The sequence below is a fragment of the Orcinus orca genome, chromosome 9 (genome assembly GCF_937001465.1).
Source record: "Orcinus orca chromosome 9, mOrcOrc1.1, whole genome shotgun sequence".
Classification (NCBI taxonomy): Eukaryota; Metazoa; Chordata; class Mammalia; order Artiodactyla; family Delphinidae; genus Orcinus; species Orcinus orca.
Genome location: NC_064567.1, coordinates 89,788,156 through 89,813,448, shown reverse-complemented (window position 1 = coordinate 89,813,448; position 25,293 = coordinate 89,788,156). Strand labels below are relative to the sequence as shown.

Sequence of the window (25,293 nt, the reverse complement as noted above, 5' to 3'; positions counted from 1 at the left end):
GCATCCGTCCTAGATGAGTTTGGGGCTTTCAAGGATTCTTGGTCAGGTGACGGGTTACCCATCACCTCTCTGTAATCGAGCACCTTGCTCTCCCACTCTCCTCAGCCTAGCCTTCACGAGAAGGCCGTGGGGACCCTCTGTACCGCAAGGCGCACTCCAGGTGCCCTCAAGAGAGGAAAAGGAGATGCGGCTCCCCGAACACACCCTCTCCAAAGATGAGTTTCCGAGACTAGGGTCGATTCGGGCCGAGAATGATAGAGCCACTCTCCCACCGGGAAGGCCAGAGTCCGTGAGCTGACCGAAGCCGGGTCGACCCTGCAGGGCGGCGCAGCATCCCACACTCCGCCGCCGGGCACGCCCGCGGGTCGGCGCGCCCGGATTCCCGGCTTCACTGAGCCCCGCGCCCCGCCCGCCGCGGCTGCTACCTGCAGCCCTTGGCCAGGCTCTCCCGCAGCGTCTTGCGCTCCTGCAGGCGCCGCTCGTACTGCTGCTGGAAGGCGAGCTCGCTGTAGACCGGCCGCGACACCACGTAGCTGCAGCTGTACTCGGGGAGCGGCGGCGGCTCCAACCTGCCGCCCGGCGCTGCCATGACCTGCGAGGCGGAGGACGATGAGGAGGGAGGAGATGGAACGAGGGAAGAGAAGAGGAGGTGAAGACCGCCCGTTAGCCGCCCCCGGCCGGCCCCACCTGTTGGAGCCGATCCCCGAGACCCTGGTCCGCGCGCTGCCGCCCTCTGCGCCCGGGCCCGCAGCCCCCGGGCGCGCACCTCCAGCCTGCAGGGGGCCCTGAGGACCTCTGGGTTCCGAGCCTGCACCTGCCGCCTGGCGCAACCGGACTTTAATAAGAGAGTGAGCCCGGCGCTGGGGGGCGGCGGGAGCCCGACCCAGTCCCCTCAGATGGGCAGCCAGGGCGCTGTCCGCGTCCTGAAATCTCCCCAAACCCGGGCTGGGGCCCGCGGCGCGCAGGGGGCAGGAAGGGGTACCCTGTGAACATCCCTCTCTCCCCGCACCCGACCCAGCGCGCAGCGCCAGGCGCGCCCTGGGAAAGAAGCACAACCCCCGGGGCCGGGCGTGGAACCCTCAGTTCATGCTCCCCGGGTCCCGAGGCTGCGCGCGCGCTGCAGGCAAATTCCAGCAGCCGGGCGCGCTCTTCCGGGGACAGAACTTTGGGCGGGTGAGCAGGTCTCACCCCTCGGCCTGTTTTCCTAGCTTCCTTCTCGCACTCAGCTTCTCAGAAAGAAGGCTGTACTGTCCCCTGCCCGGCGGCTCTGTGTCACCCCACCCCCCTCCACTAGTCCCATCCCCAACCAGCGATGCCTCCCCGGGAGTTAAGCCAGGGCGGGGTGGGGTGCGCTGCATCTTCAGCGACGATCTCACCTGCTTCGGCTCAAGTCCGGCCCGGAATGCCCCCGGGACAGCCGTTCCGCCGCCTTTATAGCGCTCGCAGAAGGCAGTGAGACGTTTTATTTATGGAGCAACAGAGACACCTTAGTCCAAAAGAGGGACACACAGGCAGCGGTCTTTTCCCCACCTATCCTACCGGGAAAAAAAAAAATCCTACCCCTCCCGAATTCTTTCCCTTTCCCGAACCAGGAAGGCTAAGAATCTTACTGGCTGTCACCCAGGGGCCACCCGAATCCTCACTCGCGCCCTAATTACTAACGTGGGTTACGAGGTCAGGGGCGAAACAGCCTCTGGGGAATTTGTTACGGAGAGCAGAGCCCAGCGTGGAAGAAGAGGTCAGCTATTGCGGGGAACGCTGACCTTGACCCCTAGGTTGTATGAATCCGGAAGCTCCAAGGTCTGACACGCAGCTCTCACACCAGGTGGAGAGGAGGAAAGGAGCAGTGGCCAGTTTTGCATTTAATAAGACTTTGGATTTCTAGAAAGTCCTTCTTTAGAAGTACCCAGTGTGTGGTGGTTATAGAGAGTTCATAATTTATTCATAAATGTTAGATACGAACTTTTCTGTGTTTGTGTGTATTTCACTTCACAATCAAAATCAAGTGCCCAGGTGGCCCCTTTTCTTACCTGACTGACTCTGGTTCTTTTGATGTTTCTTCTCGTTCATCTGAACAGTCAAGGAGGGAATAAACTGGACTAAACAGGAATCAAGACTAGAAGAGAGTGAGTGGGGAGTCTGATGTATCCTACTTAATCAGTGTTTTGTCTTCTGCTGGGATGAATCTTGCTGAAACTGACTAATACGGGTTAAGATGAAGGGAAGGAGAGTTTGGTAAACAGGAAGATTCTCTCCTGATTATCAGGAAATGCAGAAGAGGCTCTAAAATATGGACCTTCTGGACACCAGCCTTCAGTTACCCAGCTGGAAAATTCAGACAATGACCATTCTATAAGCAACAGGAAACAGAATCCTCACAGGAGAACCCTAGTGTAAATCCCCTGAAATTGTATTCAACATGGTGTGTTGAACATGTGTGTGTTTTTCTGAGGGATGAATGAGTCAACAACTTTCAACAGATCTTCCAAAGCTTACTTGACCATTATTAAGGTTAAGAACCCTTGAAGAAAGGACCTGAAAAGAAATCCAAGGACTTCCCTCGCCGTCCATTGCTTAAGACTGTGCTTTCAATGCAGGGGACACGGGTTCGATCCCTGGTTGGGGAATTAAGATCCCACATGCTGTGCAGTCAAAAAAAAAAAAAAAATCCAGGTCATGAACTTTAGAATTTCTATCCATCTGCAGAGGAGAATACATACATATATATATATATATATATATATATATATATATATATATATATATATATATGTAGTTCTAGAGACATTTTTGGTTATCATACTGGGGGGATGCTACTAAGATGTAGTGGAAAGAGGCCAGGGATGCTACTAAACAACCTACAATGAAGTTTTCAGTCCCTCTAAGTTTCTGTATGTTATTCGAATGTACATTTAATAATAAGTTGTTATGTGTACTAAATATATGCATCTCTCTCCATATATACAGTACACTGAAATAGAGGCAAGTTTTTTAAAGTAGATTCTGAATGTCCCCACTTATCACACCCCCACACACACCTTCAACGTCCAGTTAAAACACTGTCTCAAGCATGAACAGTGCTTGAGTCTCTCAGAATTAATCCAGTTACTTCTCTGGATTGTCTTGGCACCTTATCTGGGCCTCTCTCTTTAAGACACCTCTCACTATCTAGCTTAGTATCATAATTTGATTTACATACAGGTCTTATCTCCCTCACTAGACAAAAACTTCTTGAGGGCAAGCACAATGTCTCCCTCCAGTCATTATTACCTTCTATAATGTTTTCTAAAAAGATATAGCTATAGCCCAAACATATTTTTTTTAAAAAAACTAAAAATTATGCTACATATTGGTCTACAACTTTTTTTTTTTCAGTTAAGGCTATGTTAGGAATATTTTCCCAGGTGAATATATATGGATTTTTCTTAACTTTTTAAATAGCTGTCTAAGATTTCATACTATAACTCAGTTCCACGGTAACTCACCTAGACAATTCACAATTCTTTATTGATTTAATTTGGAGGCATTCTGTGCAAATATAAATATAATCTGTATCTCATTCTGATAGGCATTTCTGCTCCCTGTCACTTGCTATTTTGAACATTTTTAGTCTAGTCCAGTCAGCTCTGTGGACCACTTTGTATCACAACTTGGTGATCATATGGTGATGGTAGCAATTCAAAGGAAGAGGGAGTGGGTTAGAGGTCTCAGAAGGACAGAGGAGAAAAGAAGCTATCAAATAACACTAGGAGTCAATGGTGTAACTTCCCCTGGAGAATAGACAGAATTCTTTGAACTGCATCTTTCTAGATAAGGATTCGGTTTAACAATTATCGCACTATAATAAGACTTACATGTACCTGGATGAATATATTGCCTTTTTTTTCTTTCTGTTAAATGCATTTTCTTTTTCTTTTTTCTTTTTTTTTTTTTTTTTGCGGTACGCGGGCATCTCACTGTTGTGGCCTCTCCCGTTGCAGAGCACAGGCTCCGGACGCGCAGGCTCAGCGGCCATGGCTCACGGGCCCAGCCTTTCCGCGGCATGTGGGATCTTCCCGGACCAGGGCACGAACCCGCGTCCCCTGCATCTGCAGGCGGACTCTCAACCACTGCGCCACCAGGGAAGCCCTAAATGCTTTTTCTACTGAAGAAATAAATGGTGCATGGACAGAATGGCATCTCCCTTACAGGTTTCTATAAAAGTATAGAACTGCTTTTCTCACTAGTCTGAATTTGGCCATCCTTTAAAAATAGAAACGAGTAGGAGGTGATAACAGCTGACTCTCCCCACCCAATTTACTTGTTATATTAAACACCTCAAATTACTCACTTTAGAAATCAAGCTTCACCTGTTTCACATAGAGGTGGGTGGTTCTTATTTACCAGAATTTAGTCATTTCCAGGACTTCTTTCCAAAGAGATAGATGTGTCACTTCAAAAAGAAATGTCAGACAATATTATTGTTACCTTCCAGCACTTATTTAGCAGTTAATGCTGATTAAAATGCATTTCCTTATTTATATCCTTTAGGCATTTGGAGTGTAAGACAAAGTCCACTATTAGATCTGCACACTCACTTATTTGTTCATTCATTCATTCATTCATTCAAGGACTTATTAAGAATTTATGAGTGCTGGCCATGATACAGTGATGAACAAAGAAGCATGAACCCTGGTCTCATACCTGTGGGTGCAGCAAACATTCACTACATGGTCACAAGTTGTATATTATATTTCACTGATTCTAAAATGCAGATTTTTCACATTCTATCAGGACTCATAATTGATGGTGTGTTATAGTTCAATTGGCAGCATTTTTTTTCTTTCTTAGTGTTTCATAAAATAATTGTGAGTTTTACAATTAATGGCATAATAGAATTGATGAAATATGAATATATATAAAATCATAAGTGTAGCTATATATTTGAGTGATTTCGTGTGTTACAAGAATGACTTAATTGAGTCCTGTGTTTATTTAAATTGAGAGAATTCAGTCTTGCTACCTTCTTCTGGTCTAGAGGGCAAATTTTACTTAGTTTCTTTTTCGTCTTTTTTTTTTCCAACTTAAAAATTTCTCTAATCAGTAGAATTGCAAAATAACAGAAATATGCAAATAATGCCCCCAAAGTCTGTTTTTAAAAGCAACCTAGATTCTGATTTTTATCATTTTCTACCTTTGAACTGTAATGTTTGTACCTTATTTCTTGCTTTTTTTTTAAAATGTAGAATTGAATTGAATCACTTCTGTTTGGAGGCAGCATTTGACTCATTGTTAACATTTCAAAAAGAAACACTGTCTACTTTTCACATTGACATTGATGAAAAACCAATTGCCAGGGAAAGTCATTTTCCCTGGGAATTTCAACTCTGATCTGTGAGCTTTATTTTTATTATGTTTGTTAATTTTCTCAAGACAATAGATGCTAAGTTTCTGCCATATTTAAACAAAAAGATAACTTTAACTTTCTCTTTTTCTGATCTCTCCTCTGAAAACTGATTTGGCTTATTTTCAGTAAGCATACAGTTTTGTACTCTATTGTTTTTCATTTATTTCCTGAATGGTACTTTTTCCCCCCTCTCCAGATATAAGATCTGCTCCTTAAAGACAAAAATAATATGTTATATGTCTCTTATGGTATTAAAAAAATAAATATGTCTGTAGTGAACAAGTTGGAAAATATATTAAAATTGAAAATAGCAATCATTTCTTATCACCCACATAATCTCTGCTAAGCTTTTTGCTTATTTCCTTCTTGTTTTTTTTTTCTATGCACACAAACGTATATATTTCAAGCAAGTAAGAGTATAATGCTAGTCTTGTTTTGCAACTCTACACAATACCTTGGCAAATTATGACAATGTAATAGATACTGGAGAAATACTTGTCTAATTATTGATTGCTTTATCATTTAATGATGGGATCTTGAGAAATCATTGCCTCTTGAGGAATGAAACTTGTTCTAAAAGATGAGAATTTATTCTTTTTTAAGAAAATCACTAAACAAAAGAATTCTTTCCAAACATGTGTGGCAGTCCATTCCAATTTCAGGCAAATTTCAGTGTCAATAAATATTCATTTTTATATAGTATAATTCAGTAAATGTTTCAGATAGTAGAGGAAAAACCACATTCTTTAATATAAATCCAAATTTGATATTGTCTTAGTAAAATTCTCTCTCATGAGATAAATGAAATAATGGCACTTTTTTTAAGGCAAATTGTAATTTGAGGGCCCACCCAACTATCTTATTACTTAAATGTATTTAACTTTTAAAAAATTTTTAAGGTCTTTTTTTTCCCCTTTTTTTAAAAAATTGAAGTATAGTTGATTTACAATGCTGTGTTAGTTTCAGGTATACAGCAAGGTGATTCAGTTTTATATATATATATATATATATATATATATATATATATGTACTTTTTCAGATTCTTTTCCCATATAGGTTGTTCCAAATATTGAATATAGCGCCCTGTGCTATATAGTAGGCCCTTGTTGGTTATCTATTTTATATATAATGCTGTGTATATGTTAATCCCAAACTCCTAATTTATCCCTCTCCCTACCTTTTCCTCTTTGGTAACCATAAGTTTGTCTTCTATGTCTGTGAGCCTATTTCTGTTTTGTAAATAAGTTCATTTGTATCATATTTTAGATTTCACATATAAGTGATATATGATATTTGTCTTTCTCTGACTTACTTCACTTAGTATGATAATCTCTAGGTCCATCCATGTTGCTGCAAATGGCATTATTTTATTCCTTTTATGGCTAATGTTCCATTTTATATACATATACAACAGCTTCTTTATCTGATGTATTTAACTTTTAAAGTTATCTTTGCACACCTATTCCATGAACATGGTTTGTCAATAGAGGGAGAAAAGGGAAACTTGAGAGATGTTTCAAGTAAACACGGATGTGCTATGTTATCCTGAGTTGGATGTTTTTGTTTTGTTTTGTTTAACATTTATTTATTTATCTGGCTGTGCCGGGTCTTAGTTGCAGCATGTGCGATCATCTTTGCCTCATGCGGGATCTAGTTCCCTGACCAGGGATCAAACCTGGGGCCACTGCATTGGGAGTACAGAGTTTTAGCCACTGGACCACCAGGGAAGTCCCCTGAGTTGGATGTTTAAGTATTCCATCCATTCGTTCATCCATATGTACATCAATATATTTATTTATTTATTCAGTGAGTACTTATTGAGCCCCCTACTTGTGTCAGACACCATCTTAAGTCTTGGGGATACAGCATTGAACAAGTCTGACAAAGTTCCTGACATCTAAGTGTTATCGAACCAAACTTGGGTCAGCTCACCTGCTCACAGTAAAGCCAATCTTCTTATGCAGGTTGTGGTGAAGGGAAGTGCAGTGTTTATTGCAGGGCACAAAGCAAGGAGTCCAGGCAGCTAGAGCTAAAAAGGCCTGAACTCCCTGAAGGCTTTCAGAGAAAGCATTTTAGAAAGAGGGTAAGGGAGGGGAGTTGTGGGGTATGTGATCACCTTATGGACGTTCTTCTGATTGGTTGGTGGTGAGTCGACATCATCAACCTTCTGGTTCCGACGGGTCTGAGGTCTATGTGCTTGTGGGCAGCATACAGTTAACTTCTTCTGCCTGGTGGGGTTTTCAGTACCTGCGAAACAGCTCGAAGGACGTGCCTCAGAATATTATCTATAGTCCTTGAGGAGGAACTAAAGGTCCTTGACTTTGTTTAATGGCTAACCTATTATTATTTTGTCTTGTATGACTGTTCTCCTTTCTTTCTGCATTTTCTCACTTCTCTGATTAAATTTATTCTTTGATTAAAGTTTTTCTACAAACAAAAGGCAGGCAGAGGACATAGGTGTGCGTGGGGAGTGTCTGTTCTGGGAAGGTCCCATAGGGTCCTGATCAGTTACAAAAGGACTTATAGTCTAGTGGGGGGCAGTGATATACACAAATAAATAAATCAGATAATATCCTGTGATGATAAACTGAGAAACAGAATGATGTCAGGTAGAATTACCGGGGTGGGGGAGGGCAATAACAGCAGGGAGAGAGGGAGGAAGGCTTTAAATAGGGTGGTCAGGGAAGACCTCTCTCTTTCCAAGGAGCTGACATTGTAAGAGAAATCTGTGAGAAGGAGACTGGCCTTCTGGAAGAGGGAACAGCAAATGCAAAAACCCTGAGTCAGGAAGGAGTTTGATGTGCTTCAAAAACTGAAAGGAAGGCAGTGTGGTTGAAATCCAGATAAGGCAGATCTGGAGATACCAGATTGAGAGACCTCAGCAGCATGTGGCAATTACAACCTGACATTTAGGGGAGAGGATGGACAGATAAAACATGGCCAGTACACAGTCCCTGAGAGGTCACTGGAGGAGCGGGAGGAGACTTTCTTCCTCTATAAAATGCAGATAATCCTTGAGCTCAGGTGGAGAGGAAAAAAAAATATCTAAAATACTTTGAATGCTTTGGAGAACTAGTCTCTGAATAAAATGTTTTTGGTAGCTATGCTTTTTAATGACACATGTCAAGTAAAGGAAAAAAATCTTATTATTTAAAATGTATCCTCTTGTTTCTAATTATTGCATGTGTGATTAATAATTTTACTTTTTTTGGTACTGGTAGTGCCTTATACTCAGTATAAGTAGTCAAGGTAACTCCTGTAGATCTGAGCAGAAATTGATCCAGCCAATCACACTAGATCCTTTTGGTGGAAAACAACTGCATATCATCTGAGGCCATTTATTTTTCTTTTGCGAGGGCTGGCTGACAGCTACTTTGCTTTATAAACAATAAGCTTTTGGGGAATTCCCTGGTTGTCCAGTGGTTAGGACTCCATGCTTCCACTGCAGGGGGCACAGGTTCGATCCCTGGTCAGGGAACTAAGATCCCACAAGCCATGCGGCCAAAAAAAGAATGTGCTTTTTAAATTTGTTCATACCACCTCTATTGAACTACAAATTAGTAGCAACACAATTAATCCTAGAATCTACTGTCAAATTCTTCATTTAAAAATGAATCTTAAATATCAACAGAGAGAAAGCCTATCAAGGGTCAGACAGGTTGATGAGGAGGGAAAAAAGAGGGAAGGATGAAGCTGAGGGAGGCTGAAGAGAAAGAATCAAAGGACTGGGACAGGGAGAGAGACCAAGAGGGAGACTCATGGCATTTTTTTCCACTGGATGTGCCATATTGCCCAGGGCGGTCCGATTCGAAAACTCAACTGCTTTTGAGCATAAGTATTACCTTGCAGTGGATATTCTTATTCCCATTATATGGATGAGGAGATACACACAGATAGGTTAAGTAATTTGCCCAGGGTCACACAGTCTGGCTGAGCCGGAATCTGAACCCAAGCAATTTGACTCCTAAGCCCACTCTCGTAACTTCTGTGAGAGTACCCGGGGCTTTAGTAACAACAGCTCAGCTCCCCGCCACCATAGCATAGAATTTCTACTTGTGTCTTAGTGCCCCAGCCCAGGCTTCATGTTCCCTCTGCTAAGTTTCAGCTTCTAATTCTCCTCTTTTGATATAATATTTAGAAGTATGATATACACAGACAATGGGATACCATGGGATACTAACAAAGTAGATCAATGTATATGCACATGGAAAGAAACCCATAGTGTATTATAGATGAAAAAAGACAAGGTGCAAAAGAATGTGTAGAGTATGCTCATATTTGCATAAATGAAGGGGATATACATTTGCATATGATCTTAATCAGAGTCCTAGGCAGAGAGATAACACATTGAGATAGAGTTAATGAAGGCACTGTTTACAAAAGTGCGGCAGGCTCAAGGAAAACCAATAAGGTTTGGTGAAGCCCCTTGGGGCTGGCTGAAGGGAGGTGTCAAAGGTCCCGAGAAAAGAGCAGTCATCAGTCCTAGCCTAAGGGGGTGGGGGGAGGGAGCTGGTACCAGGACCCAGTGTGTGGTTGGAGAGGGCTTCCAGACAGGAACTAGGACTTCAGTACAGGAATGGGGCCTGCTAGTTCCAAGCCCAAGGAGGAAGGAACTGGGGGAATAAGTACCTCTACTTCTCCCCTCCCATCTGATGTCCTGCTGGTAAGTATTTTCCCACCCTCCCTTCCTCCATTGCCAAAGTTCTACTGGAAGAAACCAGAGGGCTGAGAAGCCTGTTGGCATTACCTGTAAGGTTAGTATTCAGGGCACAGAGCAGAGTAGAGAAAGCTGCAGAGTGGACAGGAAGGGGACAATGGAGACTCTCTACATAGAGGCATAGAGTATTTCTGGATAAATTCACAAGACACTAGTTTCTGATGGAAGAAAGGGATTTTATTTTATTTTGTTTTGTCTTATTGCTTGGCTTGTGGGATCTTAGTTTCCAGACCAGGGATTGAGTCTGGGCCCTGGCAGTGCTGAGTCCTAAATACTGGACCACCAGAGAATTCCCTCAAGGGACTTCTTAAAAAATATACTTTATTTTTAGAGCTATTTTATTTTATTTTATTTATTATTATTTTTGGCCGCACCACAAGGCATGCAGAACTTCCCCACCAGGCATCAAACCTGTGCCCCCTGCAGTGGAAGTGCAGAGTGTTAATCACTGGACCACCAGAGAAGTCCCACAGCAGTTTTAGATTTACAGAAAATTTGAGAAGATAATATGAAGAGCTCCCATATTAACATCTTAAATTTGTATGATATATTTGCCACAATTAAAAAGCCAATATAGGGACTTCCTGGTGGTCCAGTGGTTAAGACTCCATGCTTCCAATGCAGGGGGCACAGGTTAGATCTTTGGTCAGGGAACTAAGATCCTACATGCCCTGTGGTGTGGCCAAAAAATAAAACTTAAAAAAAACAAACAAAAAAAGAGAAGCCAATATTGATACATTATTATTAACTAAAGTCAATAGTTTGTTCAGATTTCCTTAGTTTTTACCTAATACCTTTTTTCTGTTCCAGGATACTACATTACATTTAGTCGTCATGTTTCCTTACGCTCCTCTTGAAACAAAGCAGGACACTGTGGGGCCCTCCCAGGTACAAAAAGCCCCTCTGTGTCCCCCATTTCTTCTTTGTAGATAAAGACTTTGGTCTCCTAGGCCTTCCCTGAGTTCCAAAGAGCAGACTCAAGCAGTTACTACTTAGGGAAGGGAGGGAATACAGAAAGAAAGAAAAAGTAGGCAAGAAACAATAGTTCAAGGATAAAACAGAGTCCTAGATCCTCCTCAAGGGATATGCACAACAATTTAATGCACATCTTTGAGCTGTCATGCAGAAACTAAGACCACCCTCAAACTCCACCCACCCCCCAGGTGAAGAATGGTGACTACATGGAGACCCCAGACTGGTTTGAACCATAAAGTTGATGATTAAGATTCCAGAAACACCTTCGTGTTACCTCACCACCAACCAATCAGAAGAAAGTCATGCACTCCGCATCTCTCTAGCCAAATGTTGATTTAAAAAAAAACCCTTCCCGTGGGGAATTTGGGTCTTTTGAGCACAAACCACCCATTCTCCTTGCTTGGTACCCTGCAAATAAATGCTATACTTTCCTTCACTACAAACTGGTGTCAGGAGATTGGCTTTGTTGCACAGCCAGTGAACCCAAGTTCCCTTTGGTAATACTCTTGGTTGTGATGGTTTCCCAGACTTCCCTTGTTTTTGGTGACCTTGACAGTTTTGAGGAGTACTGGCCAAGTATTTTGTAGGATGCCCCTCTATTGGAATTTGTCTGTTTTTTCTCATACTTTGACTGGTGATATGTTTTTTGGGAGAGGAAAACCACAGAGGCAAAGAGTCATTTTCATTACATATCAAGGATACATAGTGTCAACATGACTTATTGTTGATATTGACTTTGAGCACCTGGCTGAGGTAGGGTTTTTTAGGTTTCTTCACTATAAAGTGACTCTCCCTCATCCCCATCCCCCTTTCTATGCTGTACTCTTTGAAAAAATTCACTGCATGAAGCCCACACTTAAGGAGAAGGAAGTTAAACTCCACCTCCTTGAGGACAGGGTATCTAAATAAATTGCTTGGAATTCTTCTGCAAGGGAGATTTGTCTTCTCCCTTCCCCATTTATTCATTTATTCAATCATTTCTTTAGGGCACTATGATGGAATCATGAGTATTTATTTTATACTTTGCATTATAACCCAATACTACTTTATTTTGTTGATCACATTGTTCTAGCTTGGACATTGGGAGCTCTTTCAATTGGCTCCTGTGCCCCTTTGAAATGCCCCATCAATGTAGGGTGGATTTGTTTTTTGTTTTTGGAGCATTCCCTTACTTTCTGGCTCTACAAGATGTTCCAGGCTTATCTTATATATTTTCTGTGTCAGTCCTGAAATCAGCCATTTCTCCAAGGAACCCTGGTTCCTTTTATAGGGAAGTGGTGTTAGAAACCAAGATGCAGGCCAATAGGTGTGCTCTTTGCTACTGGAATGCCATTGCTTATAGGCCCTCTCAGCTGACATAACAAAGAAATATATGTGTGTATATTATGAAATAACATTATATATTATGAAATATATTATGTATATAAACTTATATATAATATTTTTATATGAAACCATCTGTATCTCTGTTAAGCTAATGTAAGTTCATACTAATGAAGAGATTTACTTTTATTGTACAGTATTTTGCACGATGAGTTTATTTTCTTTTTTGCTAGGTCCATATTTTAAGTTTTTCAATCATTTAAAAAGACATAATATGGTAATTCCCTGGTGGTCCAGTAGTTAGGACTCCACTCTTCCATTGCAGGGGTCATGGGTTCGATCCCTGGTTGGGGAACTAAGATCCCACAAACCATGCGGTGTAGCCAAATAATAATAATAATAATATGTTTGAAGTTTCCTAGTGATAAGATAAATTGTGTATATGTCTGTCTTAATAGTTGTGGATTACTAGATGCAAAAAAAAAAAGTTCTACTGGAAGGGTCTGTATAATCAAAATTTTGTGAATCAAGCTTTTAAAAATATATTAGAACTAGGTGATTAAAATAACTTATGTGAATTTTTCTTTTGTAAAGTAAAGAATGATCCCCTTTTTATCCATATGTTGCATGAGGACCTCCATGCAGTCAAAATGGAATTAATTATCCTCTTTCAACCTCATTCTTGAACCTGTTCCTCTTTCAGCATCTTCCATCTTGGTGAATGGCATCTCATCCATCCAGCTGCCCAAAGAAGAAACTTAGGAGCCATCCTGGATTCCTTCTTCTTTGTTACTTTTGATGTCATTCTACTGTCAAGTCTACCTTTTTAAAAAAATATATTTATTTATGTATTATTTTTGGCTGCATCAGGTCTTAGTTGCAGCACGTGGGATCTTTCATTGCGGCGCACGGGCTTCTCTCTAGTTGTGAGGTGAGGGCTCCAAAGCATGAGGGCTCATGAGTTGCCCTGCGACATGTGGGATCTTAGCTCCCCAACCAGGGATTGAACCAGTGTTTCCTGCATTGCAAGACTGATTCTTAACAACTGGACCACCAGGGAAGTCCCCATCAAGTCTACTTTTTGAATTACTCTCCAGCTCCTCTGCTTCTCTCTATCTCCACTGCTACTGCCTGGGCTTAGGCCAGGATTACCCCCAAGGCAATAGCCTCCTATCAGGTCTCCCTGTTTCTCTTCTTGCTCTTCTCAAAAGTCATTCTCCAAACCAGCCAAAAACAGCTTTAGAAATGCAAATCCAGTCAGGTCCATCCTTAGCTAAAGTCTTCTAAAATGACTCTCCATTGCCATTAGCCCTCTCCTTTTATACACCCAGGGTACTGAGCTCTCTTTTATCTCTGGGCTTAGAGGCCAGCTTCTTCCTCTGCTTGGAATTCCTTCCCCCTTTGGCCATTCCTAGCTTCTGCTTTCGTTTAGCTGTCCCTTTCATGGATCCTTCCCTAAGAGCCAAAAGCAAGGTTAGATGTTCTTCCTACATAGGTCCTTAGCAGTCTTACCACACTGAAGGGTACTTATCTGAATTCACTATTAGACTCTAAACTCCCTGAAGGTAAGGACTTTATCCAGAGTGTAGTGGAGTCAGATTGTCTGAGTTTCATCCCTGACTCTGTTGTTTTCTACCTTTGTGACGTTGGACAGTTATTTAGCTTCCCCTTGATTGAATCTCATAGTTTAAAAAATAAGGTTATGTGAGAATATTACCTAATTCATAATGTTAGTGTGAGAATTAAATGCAGTGCTTGGCACATAGTGAGCACGTGATAAACGTCAGGTCTTATAATTGAGTTTTGGAGCCTTGGGGAGCAGTTTCAGTTAGATCTTGGTATATTTTGAGCTTCATTTCAAAAAAAGGTACATGAGTGTATGTATATGTTATTTGATGTTGCCAGGAATAGCTAATTTTATCTGTCAAAAATTTCTTCCTAGCACCCTCTTTTGAGTCACGGATTTTGGCTTTTAAGTAAGCTAAAGGTTGTTAATTGGGAGAATGGCCAGAAAAACTTACCCACGGCTTTTGAATCACACGTTGAGCAAACTTGGCATCACAAGCGTCAAGCTGCCTTCTGTTTCTGATCACTTTTCTTTCTAATTTAGTTTCTCCCACCAAAAGGGATTATAATTGATTTTCACTGCAGAGTCCATGGAAGATGTCACAAGATGTAAAGGCAATTATTTTCGAGTAGATGAAACCCATATTTGCTGAACGTCGCTGTTGGCTTCATCCCAAATGCTAAGCAGTGGCAATACTTCCCTAGATTGAGAGGACGTGCCACGGGTCTGGAGGAACTGCACACATCTTGGCTGAGAGAAAGCTTTCTTCTCCCATACACCTCTGAAATTCTTTAAAAAAAAATAAGTGGCAGCATCTTATTTATGAAAATCTCTCCAAGAGCATACAGGTCAGTGGTCTGGGCCACGAAGGCTTTGAATCCAAATCCTGTCTCAAGATAGATTTCCCTCAGAGAACTGCACTTTTTTTTCCTATACTCTGAATCTTCTTTTCTTCCCTCTTTTCATTTCCCAGCATTTATCCCTTCCCTCCCTTTATTCTAACCTTAAGAGAACAACATCCCTCCTCTTGAGTTTCCATATTCTACTCTTCCGATCATGCTTCTTTTTTTTAATTTTTAAATTTATTCCACTCATGCTTCTTATCATTTTCTAAGCCTAGGCATTTGTCTCTGCTTTGAAATTCCTATAAAAAGAAAGGAGTCTGGAAGTGAGTTTTCGTCAACACTAAAGCCAATATCTTGTAAAATAATGAACATTTACAAAAAGAGTAAAACTGCAAGCAGAGAAAAGAACAATGCTGTTCAACCCTTCTCTCTGTCTATCTGAAATCGACACATCAAGCTTTTGCTCATCAACTTGCTCTAGGAAGTCTCTCAGCCTCTCCCTTGGATTGAACACTCCTTCTTGGAGATCTTACTGTATTTTTATTTCTACCACACATTTGACATCATCTGTAGTTGTGCCAGTTCCTTCTGTGTTTGTGTTAACTCCCAATAGAAATAAGTTTCTTGAGGGCTGAACCTTATCTCTATGACTCTGGGAAGTTTCCTAACCTGTCTCACAAGCATGTGGAAGTAATAATCTTTCATCACATTGTTGTGATGGTTAAATACAAGAGAACTTTCTGGACCACGATAGTTCATTCCTTTCTCTTTCCTCTGTTGTTTTATGGTCCCCTCCATGGTGCTCATGCTGGAGGGGACACACAGCACTGATTCAGAGTATGGGGTCTGGGTTTGAGACCCTGCTCTGCCATTCCCTGAGAAATTCAGTAGATATACTTAACCTCTCCAAGACTCATTTTCCTTGTCTGCAAATTGGGGATAATAAAACTATTTACTTCATAGTATTCCTGCAATAATTAAATGAAGAGTGGGTAAAGCAATGAGAACTCAGCGTACGGTGAGTACTCACCCAGTGTTGGCTGTTATTATTATCATAATGCTCAGTGTAGATTTGGAGCCTAAAAAAATACTTAAAATAAATTGGGAAAAAATTCATAGCACTGTCCTTTTAATAAGCAGATCAGCAGAGGTAACACTGGTCACCGTTTTCTACCCAATGGCTGTCTTCTTTTCTATTTAGGTTGCCAATTTATTTTACACCTGGACCTTGTAAACCATTTGCTGGATCAGTTCAAACTGCCTTCATGTAATAAAAATCAAAAATTGTTTGGAAGACAAAAGCCAGAAGGAATTAGTAAGTGGAATTATAATCAAATAGGAAAGGTGTTTAACAGAGGGTGAATGAGAGATTCCCACCGGTATACATCTTCTTTAAAATCTTAATTAGAGTTCTGGAAAAGGCAAAGTCATATGCTAATGTAATGTTAACCTAATTACACTAGGAACAAATGGAGATGCTAATATGGGCTGAGGACCAATATAAAGAAATCTAAATAAGGCTTTCTTTCTTCCAAAGAGCTCATAATGTATTATTCTTTCTTTAAATTAATTTTTATTGGAGTACCTTTGATTTACAGTGTTGTATAGTTTCTGCTGTGCAGCAAAGTGAAACAGTTATATACATATATCCACTCTTTTTTAGATTCCATTCCCATATAGGTCATTACAGGGTATTGAGTAGAGTTCCTTGCGCTATACAGTACGTCCTTATTAGTTATGTATTTTATATATAGTAGTGGGCGTATGTCAATCCCAAAGGGCTCATAATGTATTATAAACCTCTCATTCACCTGAACAGTACTTCCAGAAAAGTGAAATAGATTCTTAGCTTAGCAATGTTGTTTTCTTTAAAATTTTAATTTTATCAGTGTTATGGTTTCAGGAATCGACTACTTCTACAAGGGTGAATAAGAACAGCAGCCCCTTCCCGCAGCTTCCCCTTCCCAGAGACAACCACTTTTAAATCCTTTAGCTGATTCTTTGATAGGTATTTCCATATCTCTAAATAATATTCATGCATTTGGGGTTTTTTGTTTTCAGTTTTCCCACTCTGTGAGGTGAGAGTTTAACTCTCTTTCCTGTGTCCCCACTGCTGCCAAACCATACACACTCCCCCTTACTCCATCTCCCAATCCAGGGGCCGAATTTTGGTTACATTAAGAGTGAGGATTCCCATTGTTATAGTTCTGTTTTCTATTCAGAATGGAGCTGTATGGTAAGCAGCTATTACTTTTTAATTTCCTGGACTTTTTTTTTTTCATGTTCTTTTCAGTTTTGATTGTCTTGGGTTTTTTTTGGGTTTTTTCCTCTTGTGTTATTTGCTTAGTTTCCCATGACCACTGAAACTTATCTCTATGTAACCTCAAACCTTCCTCCAGCATAATCGAAATCTCTTTTCCATATGTTCCTTATGTCCAGTTCATTCACGTGAGGAATGTTATTAGTTACGTCTTCTTGATTTTTTTGTTTGTTTTGGTTTTTGTTTTTGCGGTACGCGGGCCTCTCACTGTTGTGGCCTCTCCCGTTGCGGAGCACAGGCTCCAGACGCGCAGGCTCAGCGGCCATGGCTCACGGGCCCAGCCGCTCCGCGGCATGTGGGATCTTCGCGGACCGGGGCACGAACCCATGTCCCCCGCATTGGCAGGCGGACTCTCAACCACTGCGCCACCAGGGAAGCCCAGCTACGTCTTCTTGTAAAAGCCTCTCCCAGAGTGGTCTGAGCCGCTTCGTGGCTAAGAATCTCCCTTGACCATCCTCCTGTTGGTCCCCCTCTGTCTCTGCCCACGCGGATCTCCATTTTCCTGGCTCCTGGCTTCCTCCTTCTCCGTTTACTCATCCTTTAGGTGGAACACATCCTCTACCTGCAGCTCCCTGAGGAGGTGTGTGTGGCAGGTACAAGTTTTGAGAACTTGCGAGCCTGAAAATGTCTTTATTCTTCCCTCATACTTGATTTATAACTTGATTGAGTACACAATTCCGGGTTGGAAATAATTTCCTCTCAGACTTTTGAAAGCCTTGCTCCATTGTCTTCCACCTTTCAGATTTCCTTTTGAGAAATCTGAACTCGTTCAGATTCCCTTCACCTTTGTGTTGTGCTTTCTCACTGGAAACCTCGAGAATCTTCTCTTTGAACCCAGGTAATTTATGTGGGTTTATTTTCAGACACTGTGCTGGGGATTTGATTGGGCCCTCCTTCTAGTTTTTCCTAAGGGCTTATTTTTGTTTTCTGAAAAAAAATTTTTTTTATAGCTTCCAGTTCTGATTTCATGGGTGTATTGAAATAAGAATCCACGGTTTCTCTGAAGACATTAAGAGTTGTTATTTTTCACTGTACTTTTCCTCCTCCAGCACACTTTGTTTTCTCTACATTTTTTTTTTTCAGTTTGTTTTTTGGTCTCTATTTTTTCATATTAGAACTTTTTCTCAGGTCTCCTCAGGCTTGACTGCCTGCTTGTATTTAAAAGGAGGGGACCTCAAGAGCTGCCTGGAAGCTCTGGGTGAGAGGGTGAGGTGTCCTATAGGGAGAGCTGGCCGGGAACTCCTGATTTCAACACCCATGGCTGTGTCAGAAGGTCTTTTCTCTTGGGTCTGAGAGATCCCCGCCTAGAAAAAGAATTGTTTGGTCTTCTGCCTGGAAATGAGGGACTGGCTGCCCTCATGGTGGGTTAAGGAAGAAGTTCTGTAATTAGTATGATACGTCATTTATTTAACTCACCTGTTTTCTGTTTCGGAAAAAGACCTGCTTTACCAGCTCTTCAGAGAGATGAACTGTCGCTGCTAGGGTGAGGGAGGGCGGTCACCGAGCACTGCAGGAAGACAGGGGCATCTAGAGATCTGCTTTTCAAACAGCATTTCAACCAAGCCGCCTCATTTCAGCACTCCTTTGCCGGAAGTAGCTGGTGCCACCACTTCCGGAGCCTCAGTTATTTGGTCCTTTAAACGGACTTTGTTCTTGACTTGCCCTTCCTGGAGGAAGTAGAATTCATTCTTCCTCAGTTCCACCAAGTCAGTACCGCTTGTTCACCTGCTTTGCAGCTTCTAGAACTTTGGTGCTGTTTCTTCTCATACTCACTTTATCCTTATAGGTTTATGCCTTTAAAAACTCCCTTTAGTTTTAGTGCAATTTAGGAGAGAGTAAAAAGGTGTGTTCAATCAGCTATCTTTTTGCAATTTTGTTTTCTTTGAGTGAAAATCCTACATCTGATATCTTTAAGTGTTGGCAGAGTTTTGCAGCTGCCTTCATTTGGAAAAACCACAGGCAGCAGGCTTTGGGCATGCTCAGCTTGGAATACCTGCTCCCTTTCAGTTCTGAAACATACAGTCATGCTTTGGATTCCCTCACAGATGGACTTTTAAAAATAAAAATTCTCCAGGGACTATATTCAGTATTTTGTAATGACCTCTAAGGGAAAAGAATCTGGAAAAAAATAGATATGTATGTATAATTGAATCACTTTGCTGTACCCGCCTCTAAGTAACACAACATTGTAAATCACCTATACTTCAATTTAAATAAAATAAAATTCCCTCTATTACCGCCCCACCCCGCAAATTCTCCAAACGGAGAACCAATGTTATAGGAATCCGATTGCAAAAAGCATTTTCAAAAGTACTTGGCATTCAAGTAGCTTCTTCACTGTGGTAGACGGAACAATGGTCTCCCCAAAGGTGACCATATTCTAATCCCCAGAAACTGTTAAGTGTTTTGTTTCTTTTTGTTTTTTAAAATATTTATTTACTTAGTTTGGCTGTACCGGGTCCTAGCTGTGAACTCTTAGTTGTTACCACTGGACCACCAGGGAAGTTCCTGTTAAGTGTGTTAACTCACGTGGCAAAGAGGAATTAAGATAGCAGGTGGAATTAAATATCAAAAGCAATGGTAGCAAATCAATCGTCTTTAAGATAAAGAGATTACCCTGGCTTCTCTGGGTGGACACAATGTAATCACAAGGGTCCTTAATGTGAAAGAGGGAAGCAGACCAATGTCAGAGTGTGAAGAGAAAGACTCCACTGGCCATTGCTGGCTCTGAGGATACAATGCAGACAGAGGAATGCAGAGCTGGAAAAGGTGGGGAAACAGACCCTCCTCTAGGGCCTCCGGAAGAAACAAGCCCTGCCAACACTCGGATTTTAGCCCCATCACACTCATTTCAGACTTCTAACCTCCAGAATTGTAGGAGAACACATTTGTGTTGTTGTGAGCCACATTTGTGGTAATGTGTTACAGCAGCAATAGGAAACTAATATACTTACCATGAAATAAAAACGTGATTGTGATGCATGTTCCGTTAGATTTTGAAGAAGTTTTCAGCATGTTGATTACATTAACTTTGCCCTCCCATTTCTTCCCTAGAGGCAGATTTATATGGCGTTAAGGAGTCCCTTAGAAGAAAGGGATCTGGGTCTCCAAGTCTCTAGCAATTTGTTGTCATTTCTGTTCTTATTCTGAAGAAATTCTCATGTTCAAACCTAATTTTGCTTTGGTAATTTTATATTATTTTTCTTACAGAGATCTCTACAAATTTTATCTAGTAAGCCCCCTCCACTGCAAACTGTAGATCTGCCCCTGCCCTTGCCTCTTTTATTTTTCAAAGAGTTAGAAACATCACACACATACACAGCCACACATACACAAGTGTGTATGTATTTTTAATCATAGGGAAAGGAAAAATAAGAGTTGCAGTAAAGGTTCAAGTGGCTAATGAAACACCCCAGACACAGGCCCTTCCACAACATCAAATCTGCCAATGGGATTTGAAGAGAAATATGTTACTGGCCTGGAAAAGGGACTAATTAATATCTTAAGAAAGTTGGTCAAAATGGTAGTTGATTCTGTCATAATCTTAAAACAACAGGACATACCCTAAAGACGAGGAATGGGAAGAATCATCTGAAGAGAATCTGATGCATTAGAACTGAATTCAATCCAAATAAACAAACATTTATTGCATTCCTATGCAAATTAGATGCTGGGCTTTGCCTGGGGCTGGAGGAGAGGTGTCAGGGGAATGACAGCCTAGAGTTGTCAGAAAAAGTCATCCAAAACTGCCTCATTGTACATTTTCATTATGTAGAACTAGGGGGTCCATTTTTAAAACATATAAATTCTCCTTTCAGATTATATTTTTTTCTCTTCCTTTCTCTTTCTTGAAGGCAATTTACCATTGGGTACCAGTTTTTGTATAACGTTCAGAGTCGCTTTCTGCCAGACAAAGTGTTTTACCTCATTTAATCCTCTCAGCAAGTCCCTGAGGTAGTCTTACTGTCACTTTAAAAATGAAGAAACTAGGACTCAAAGTGGGATTTGATTCCAGGTGGTCTGTGCATATAACCACGATGCTCTACTGCTTGTAGAGCATTTTCTGCCAATAAAGGTTCTCATTAAATGTCCAACAGGGGCTAAATCACATATTGTGTGTCACAGGACAGTGGCTCTCATCCCCTTTTCCTGTCCTCACATACTGGACGGTTATGGCACAGTCCTGCTGCCTGCGGGGGGGGGGGTGGTAATTCTCAATGGTGTAGTTAGTGGTGAATGGGGCATATGGGTACGACTATATGTAGCTTGAAAAAACCCTGACCCCTCGGGTGATGGGTGATGTTTCCATGACCTGTTGGAGGTCCTGTTCTAGAAAAATCTTTATTGATGTCGGGGAATAAAAGCAGGTCACAGAATAGCATGTATGGCATGATCTCACTTTTGTAAATATTCCTATGTGTATAATAAGTATTTGTATGTGTAAGAGCATTAACCAAACTGCTAACTGTATTCTTTTTCTGTGATTTTTATGTTTTCTACATTAGTTGTGTGTCAATTTTGTTTTAAGAGGAAAAAACCAAACAAACTTAAAGAAGACTTTTCAGAAGTAACCCCCTGTGGAGGGTTATTTCAGGAAGCCCTTGGCTGAGATGTGCCAGGAAGTCATTTGGGCTCCAGGAAATTGGCAGCCCTTGGAAGAATGAGAATGAAATTCTTTACCACGGTGTTGCTTCAGGGAGAACAAAGATCTCTGAAGGAGTGATAAATACAGTCTGGAGAAACTTGGCTGACCAGGAAGGCATCTGGCTTACGGGGCAAAGCCAAAACTTCAAATACGTCCTTTGCCCAAATTTAGGAAAACGGGTGATCACCAAGAACAAAACCCTGTAGGAACTTAAGTCTTTTCTAATTTTGTCACAATTAGACCTCAAGCTCTTATGTTCTGTGTGGTTATACAAAGTGTAACTGAATGCGCCTGTGTTTGTTCTCCTTGTGGCAAAAGTCACAGTAAAGACAGAGGAGAGAGCAGAGATCTTTCCTTGTAAATTCTTCCCGTGTGAAATGCACAGACATTGTGGGGGGCACACTGCACGCTGTCAATGGACTAATAATGGTTAAGTTAAATATAATAAGCTGGACTGCAGAGAAAGTAGAGGATGTAATTTAAAATCATGATCCTAATGAAAATGGCAGGGAAGTCGAAACCCTTTGAGTAGGAAAGAGAAAGGAAAAAAGGTTGATGGTTTTGTGCTAGAAGGCCAAATGTGTTTTTGGTTCTTTACCCATGTCTAGGCTGTTAAGAGAGACAATGCATTAAACATATCTGTTGTCATTTATTTACTGAACTATCTGGTGAGAAGCGATTCAGGAGAGGTGGGTGCTCTGTGGTGGCAGGCACACAGCATCCTTCTGTCTTGTTGCTTTAGCTTGCACGGCCTCAATCTCAGGATCTCAGATGGCAGCGCCTGTGTATCAGGCAGCAGGATGGAAGAAGGAAAAAAAAGAAACTGCCACCACGTGACATTCCTTCCTGTTTCTACCTACAAGGAGACTGGAAAATACTGTCCTTATGCTTGGCAGCTGTGTGTAAAAACATCGGGGTATCTCTCACCACAGGTGCATTAAAGATTGGTATTGGGGCACACCGAGTATCCTCCGCCATAAGCATCACTGCAGGGTATCTCAACCTCGGCAATATTGACATTCGGGGTCAGAGAACTCCTTCTTGTGGCGGGCCACCCTGTGCATTGTTGAGTGAGTTTAGCAGCATCCCTGGCCTCTACCCACCCGCAGCAGTCCCTTAGTTATGACAACCCGAAACACCTCTAGACATGGCTAAGTGTCCCTTGGGAACATCTTCCCCACTGCCTGTTGAGAAATACTGTTCTACCGTGCGTAGGAACTGTGTTTAAGTCTCCGGGCAGGAGACAAAACCAAACCATAAATGAGATCATTTCAGACAATGATAAGTATGAAAATAAAATAGGATAAAAATAAAATAGGATAAACAAAATAGGGTTGGGAGGAGGTACTGTGTATGTAAAAACACTGAGAGGGGAAAGAACTTGGCTTGTTCTAAGAGGACTCTGAATGCCGCTGTGGTCGGCAGGGCAAGTAGATGGAGGTGAGGCTGGAGAGGAGGTAGGGGCCTGGTGAGGTTTCGGGAGTCTCATCTGAGGTACAGTGGGAATACTTGCTAGACTTTAAGCAGGGAATGCTGTGGTTTCTGAGAGTGTGGACCTAGGGAGGAGACGGGCAGGGAGTGGTGACAGTAGTCCAGGTGAGAAGGGATGATGGCTTGGTTTGGCAGTGGCAGTGGGGGTGGAGAGAAATAAAATTGAAGGAGGAAGAGAACTAAGAGGGGAGACGGCTAAGGCTATCTTTGGGGAAGCCCAGCTGGTGTCAAAGAGTGTCTGTTTTCTACCTGCTGTGAAATTCACTCCAGCCCATTACAGATTTGTCCTGCATGTTCCTGCGTTAGTTTCCTATGGCTGCCGTAACAAATTACCACACACTTGGTGGCTTGGAACAAGTTTACTGTCTCACAGTTCTGAAGGCCAGAAGTCCAAAATCAGTTTGGCTGGGGTGTGCAGGGTCCGGCTCCTGTGAGGGGCTCCAGGGAGAACCCGTCCCTTGCCGCTTCCAGCTCTGGTGGCTGCAGCGCTCTGCTTTCTGCATCTGTGGTCACAGCACCTTCCCCTCTTCCGGGTGGTATTATCTCCCATCGCCTCTTTCTTCTTCTTCTTTTTTTTTTTTGCAGTACGCGGGCCTCTCACTGTTGTGGCCTCTCCCGTTGCGGAGCACAGGCTCCGGACGCGCAGGCTCAGCGGCCATGGCTCACGGGCCCAGCCGCTCCGCGGCATGTGGGATTTTCCCGGACCGGGGCACGAACCCGTGTCCCCTGCATCGGCAGGCGGACTCCCAACCACTGTGCCACCAGGGAAGCCCTGCCTCTTTTAAAGAGACCTGTGATGGCATTTAGGGCCCACTCAGATCATTCAGGATAATCTCCCCATCTCAAGAGCCTTAACTTCATCACGTGGTTCGCCATATCAGGTAATATTCACTTTTTTGCCAGAGGAGAATATTCAGATTCCAGGCATCAGGACATGGACAGCTTCTGGGCGGTTGTTTTCAGTTTTGTAGTGTTGGAAATCACTTTTGGCTATACAAGGAAAGACAAAGTCATATGTTTAGAGATCAAGGTGGAAAGCAATACTGTGAAATAAATGCCACTTGGTAAATTTAGAGAAAGAAATGTTAAAAAAAGAAAATGGTATTTTCATTAGTGGTGTTTCAAGAATTCTAGGAAAGGAAGGCTGAGGAATAAAAAAAAAAATTCAAAAGGGCTTCATGGCCTTCAAATAACTCATTCCAGATATTAGTCAAGGCATAAAAGGACCGCTGTATTTATGCACTGCATTGTGGGCCCTCAAACGTAAGGTGTGTCACCTGTCAGTTGGTCCGGGCATGGCTGTTCCGCTGTGGTGGGATGTAGATGGGAGGGATGGTGAGAAGGCGACGGACAATGGGATGGGAAGGCAGAACCAGACCAAGCCCCAGAGGCGGGGCAGGAGGACAGGAGCAGGTGCAGCCAAGTGGCTGTGGCTCTGAGGTCCAAGGAGGCTGTGAGGTCTCAGCAGGCAGGCAGAACAGCTCCGGGACCACAGCATGGGTCTTTAGAGATCCAGGCAGGTTGGTGGCATCAGGACAGCACCATAGAAAGCAGTTAAATTCCAGGCTCTAGACTGGGGTTCCAGGTAATCTACTTACCAGTACTGGGGCCCAAGACAGAGTCTGGCAAGAAATGAGGATGACTAACGCCAAAGTCTAGATGCTCGGCTAGAACTTCTTAAGTGCAACTTCCTGGAGTCTGGAACTTCAAGGTACATTTGCAAGTAGGACAGAGTCTGACAAAACTCTTAAGCAACTTATAGCAAAGGGCAAGAATAACACTTCTGTGTTTGAACCTATAATACAGCCTAAGATATAAAGAAGTCATCACTGGGACTTCCCTGGTGGCGCAGTGGTTGAGAATCCACCTGCCAATGCAGGGGACATGGGTTCGAGCCCTGGTCTGGGAAGATCCCACATGTCGCGGAGCAACTAAGCCCGTGCACCGCAACTACTGAGCCTGCGGTCTAGAACACGTGAGCCACAACTACTGAGCCCGCCTGCCACAACTACTGAAGCCTGCCT

At 42.4% G+C, this 25,293-nt stretch overlaps 1 protein-coding gene and 2 long non-coding RNA genes across 6 annotated transcripts in view; 1 reads left to right on the top strand and 2 right to left on the bottom strand.

Annotated features, from left to right (window-relative positions):
* SLC26A4 (solute carrier family 26 member 4) overlaps positions 1 to 589 on the bottom strand; it is a 60,663-nt gene extending 60,074 nt beyond the window's left edge. For all 4 annotated transcript variants that reach the window (XR_007479279.1, XM_033438869.2, XM_049714912.1 and 1 more), the window contains exon 1: positions 426 to 589. Coding sequence is in view for 3 of the 4 variants with exons in the window: in XM_033438869.2 (XP_033294760.2) it covers positions 426 to 589 (164 nt within the window). In the remaining variant the exon portion in view is untranslated. The remainder of the gene's footprint in view (positions 1 to 425) is intronic.
* Positions 537 to 5,461, top strand: LOC125965425 (uncharacterized). Its single transcript, XR_007479287.1, has 2 exons — positions 537 to 649; positions 3,981 to 5,461. It is a non-coding gene; the product is annotated as an uncharacterized LOC125965425 (long non-coding RNA).
* Positions 4,328 to 23,505, bottom strand: LOC125965426 (uncharacterized). The gene is made up of 3 exons (XR_007479288.1): positions 18,550 to 23,505; positions 14,423 to 14,757; positions 4,328 to 4,432 (listed from the first exon to the last, which is right to left on the bottom strand). It is a non-coding gene; the product is annotated as an uncharacterized LOC125965426 (long non-coding RNA).
* Between the last annotated feature and the right edge of the window lie 1,788 nt (positions 23,506 to 25,293).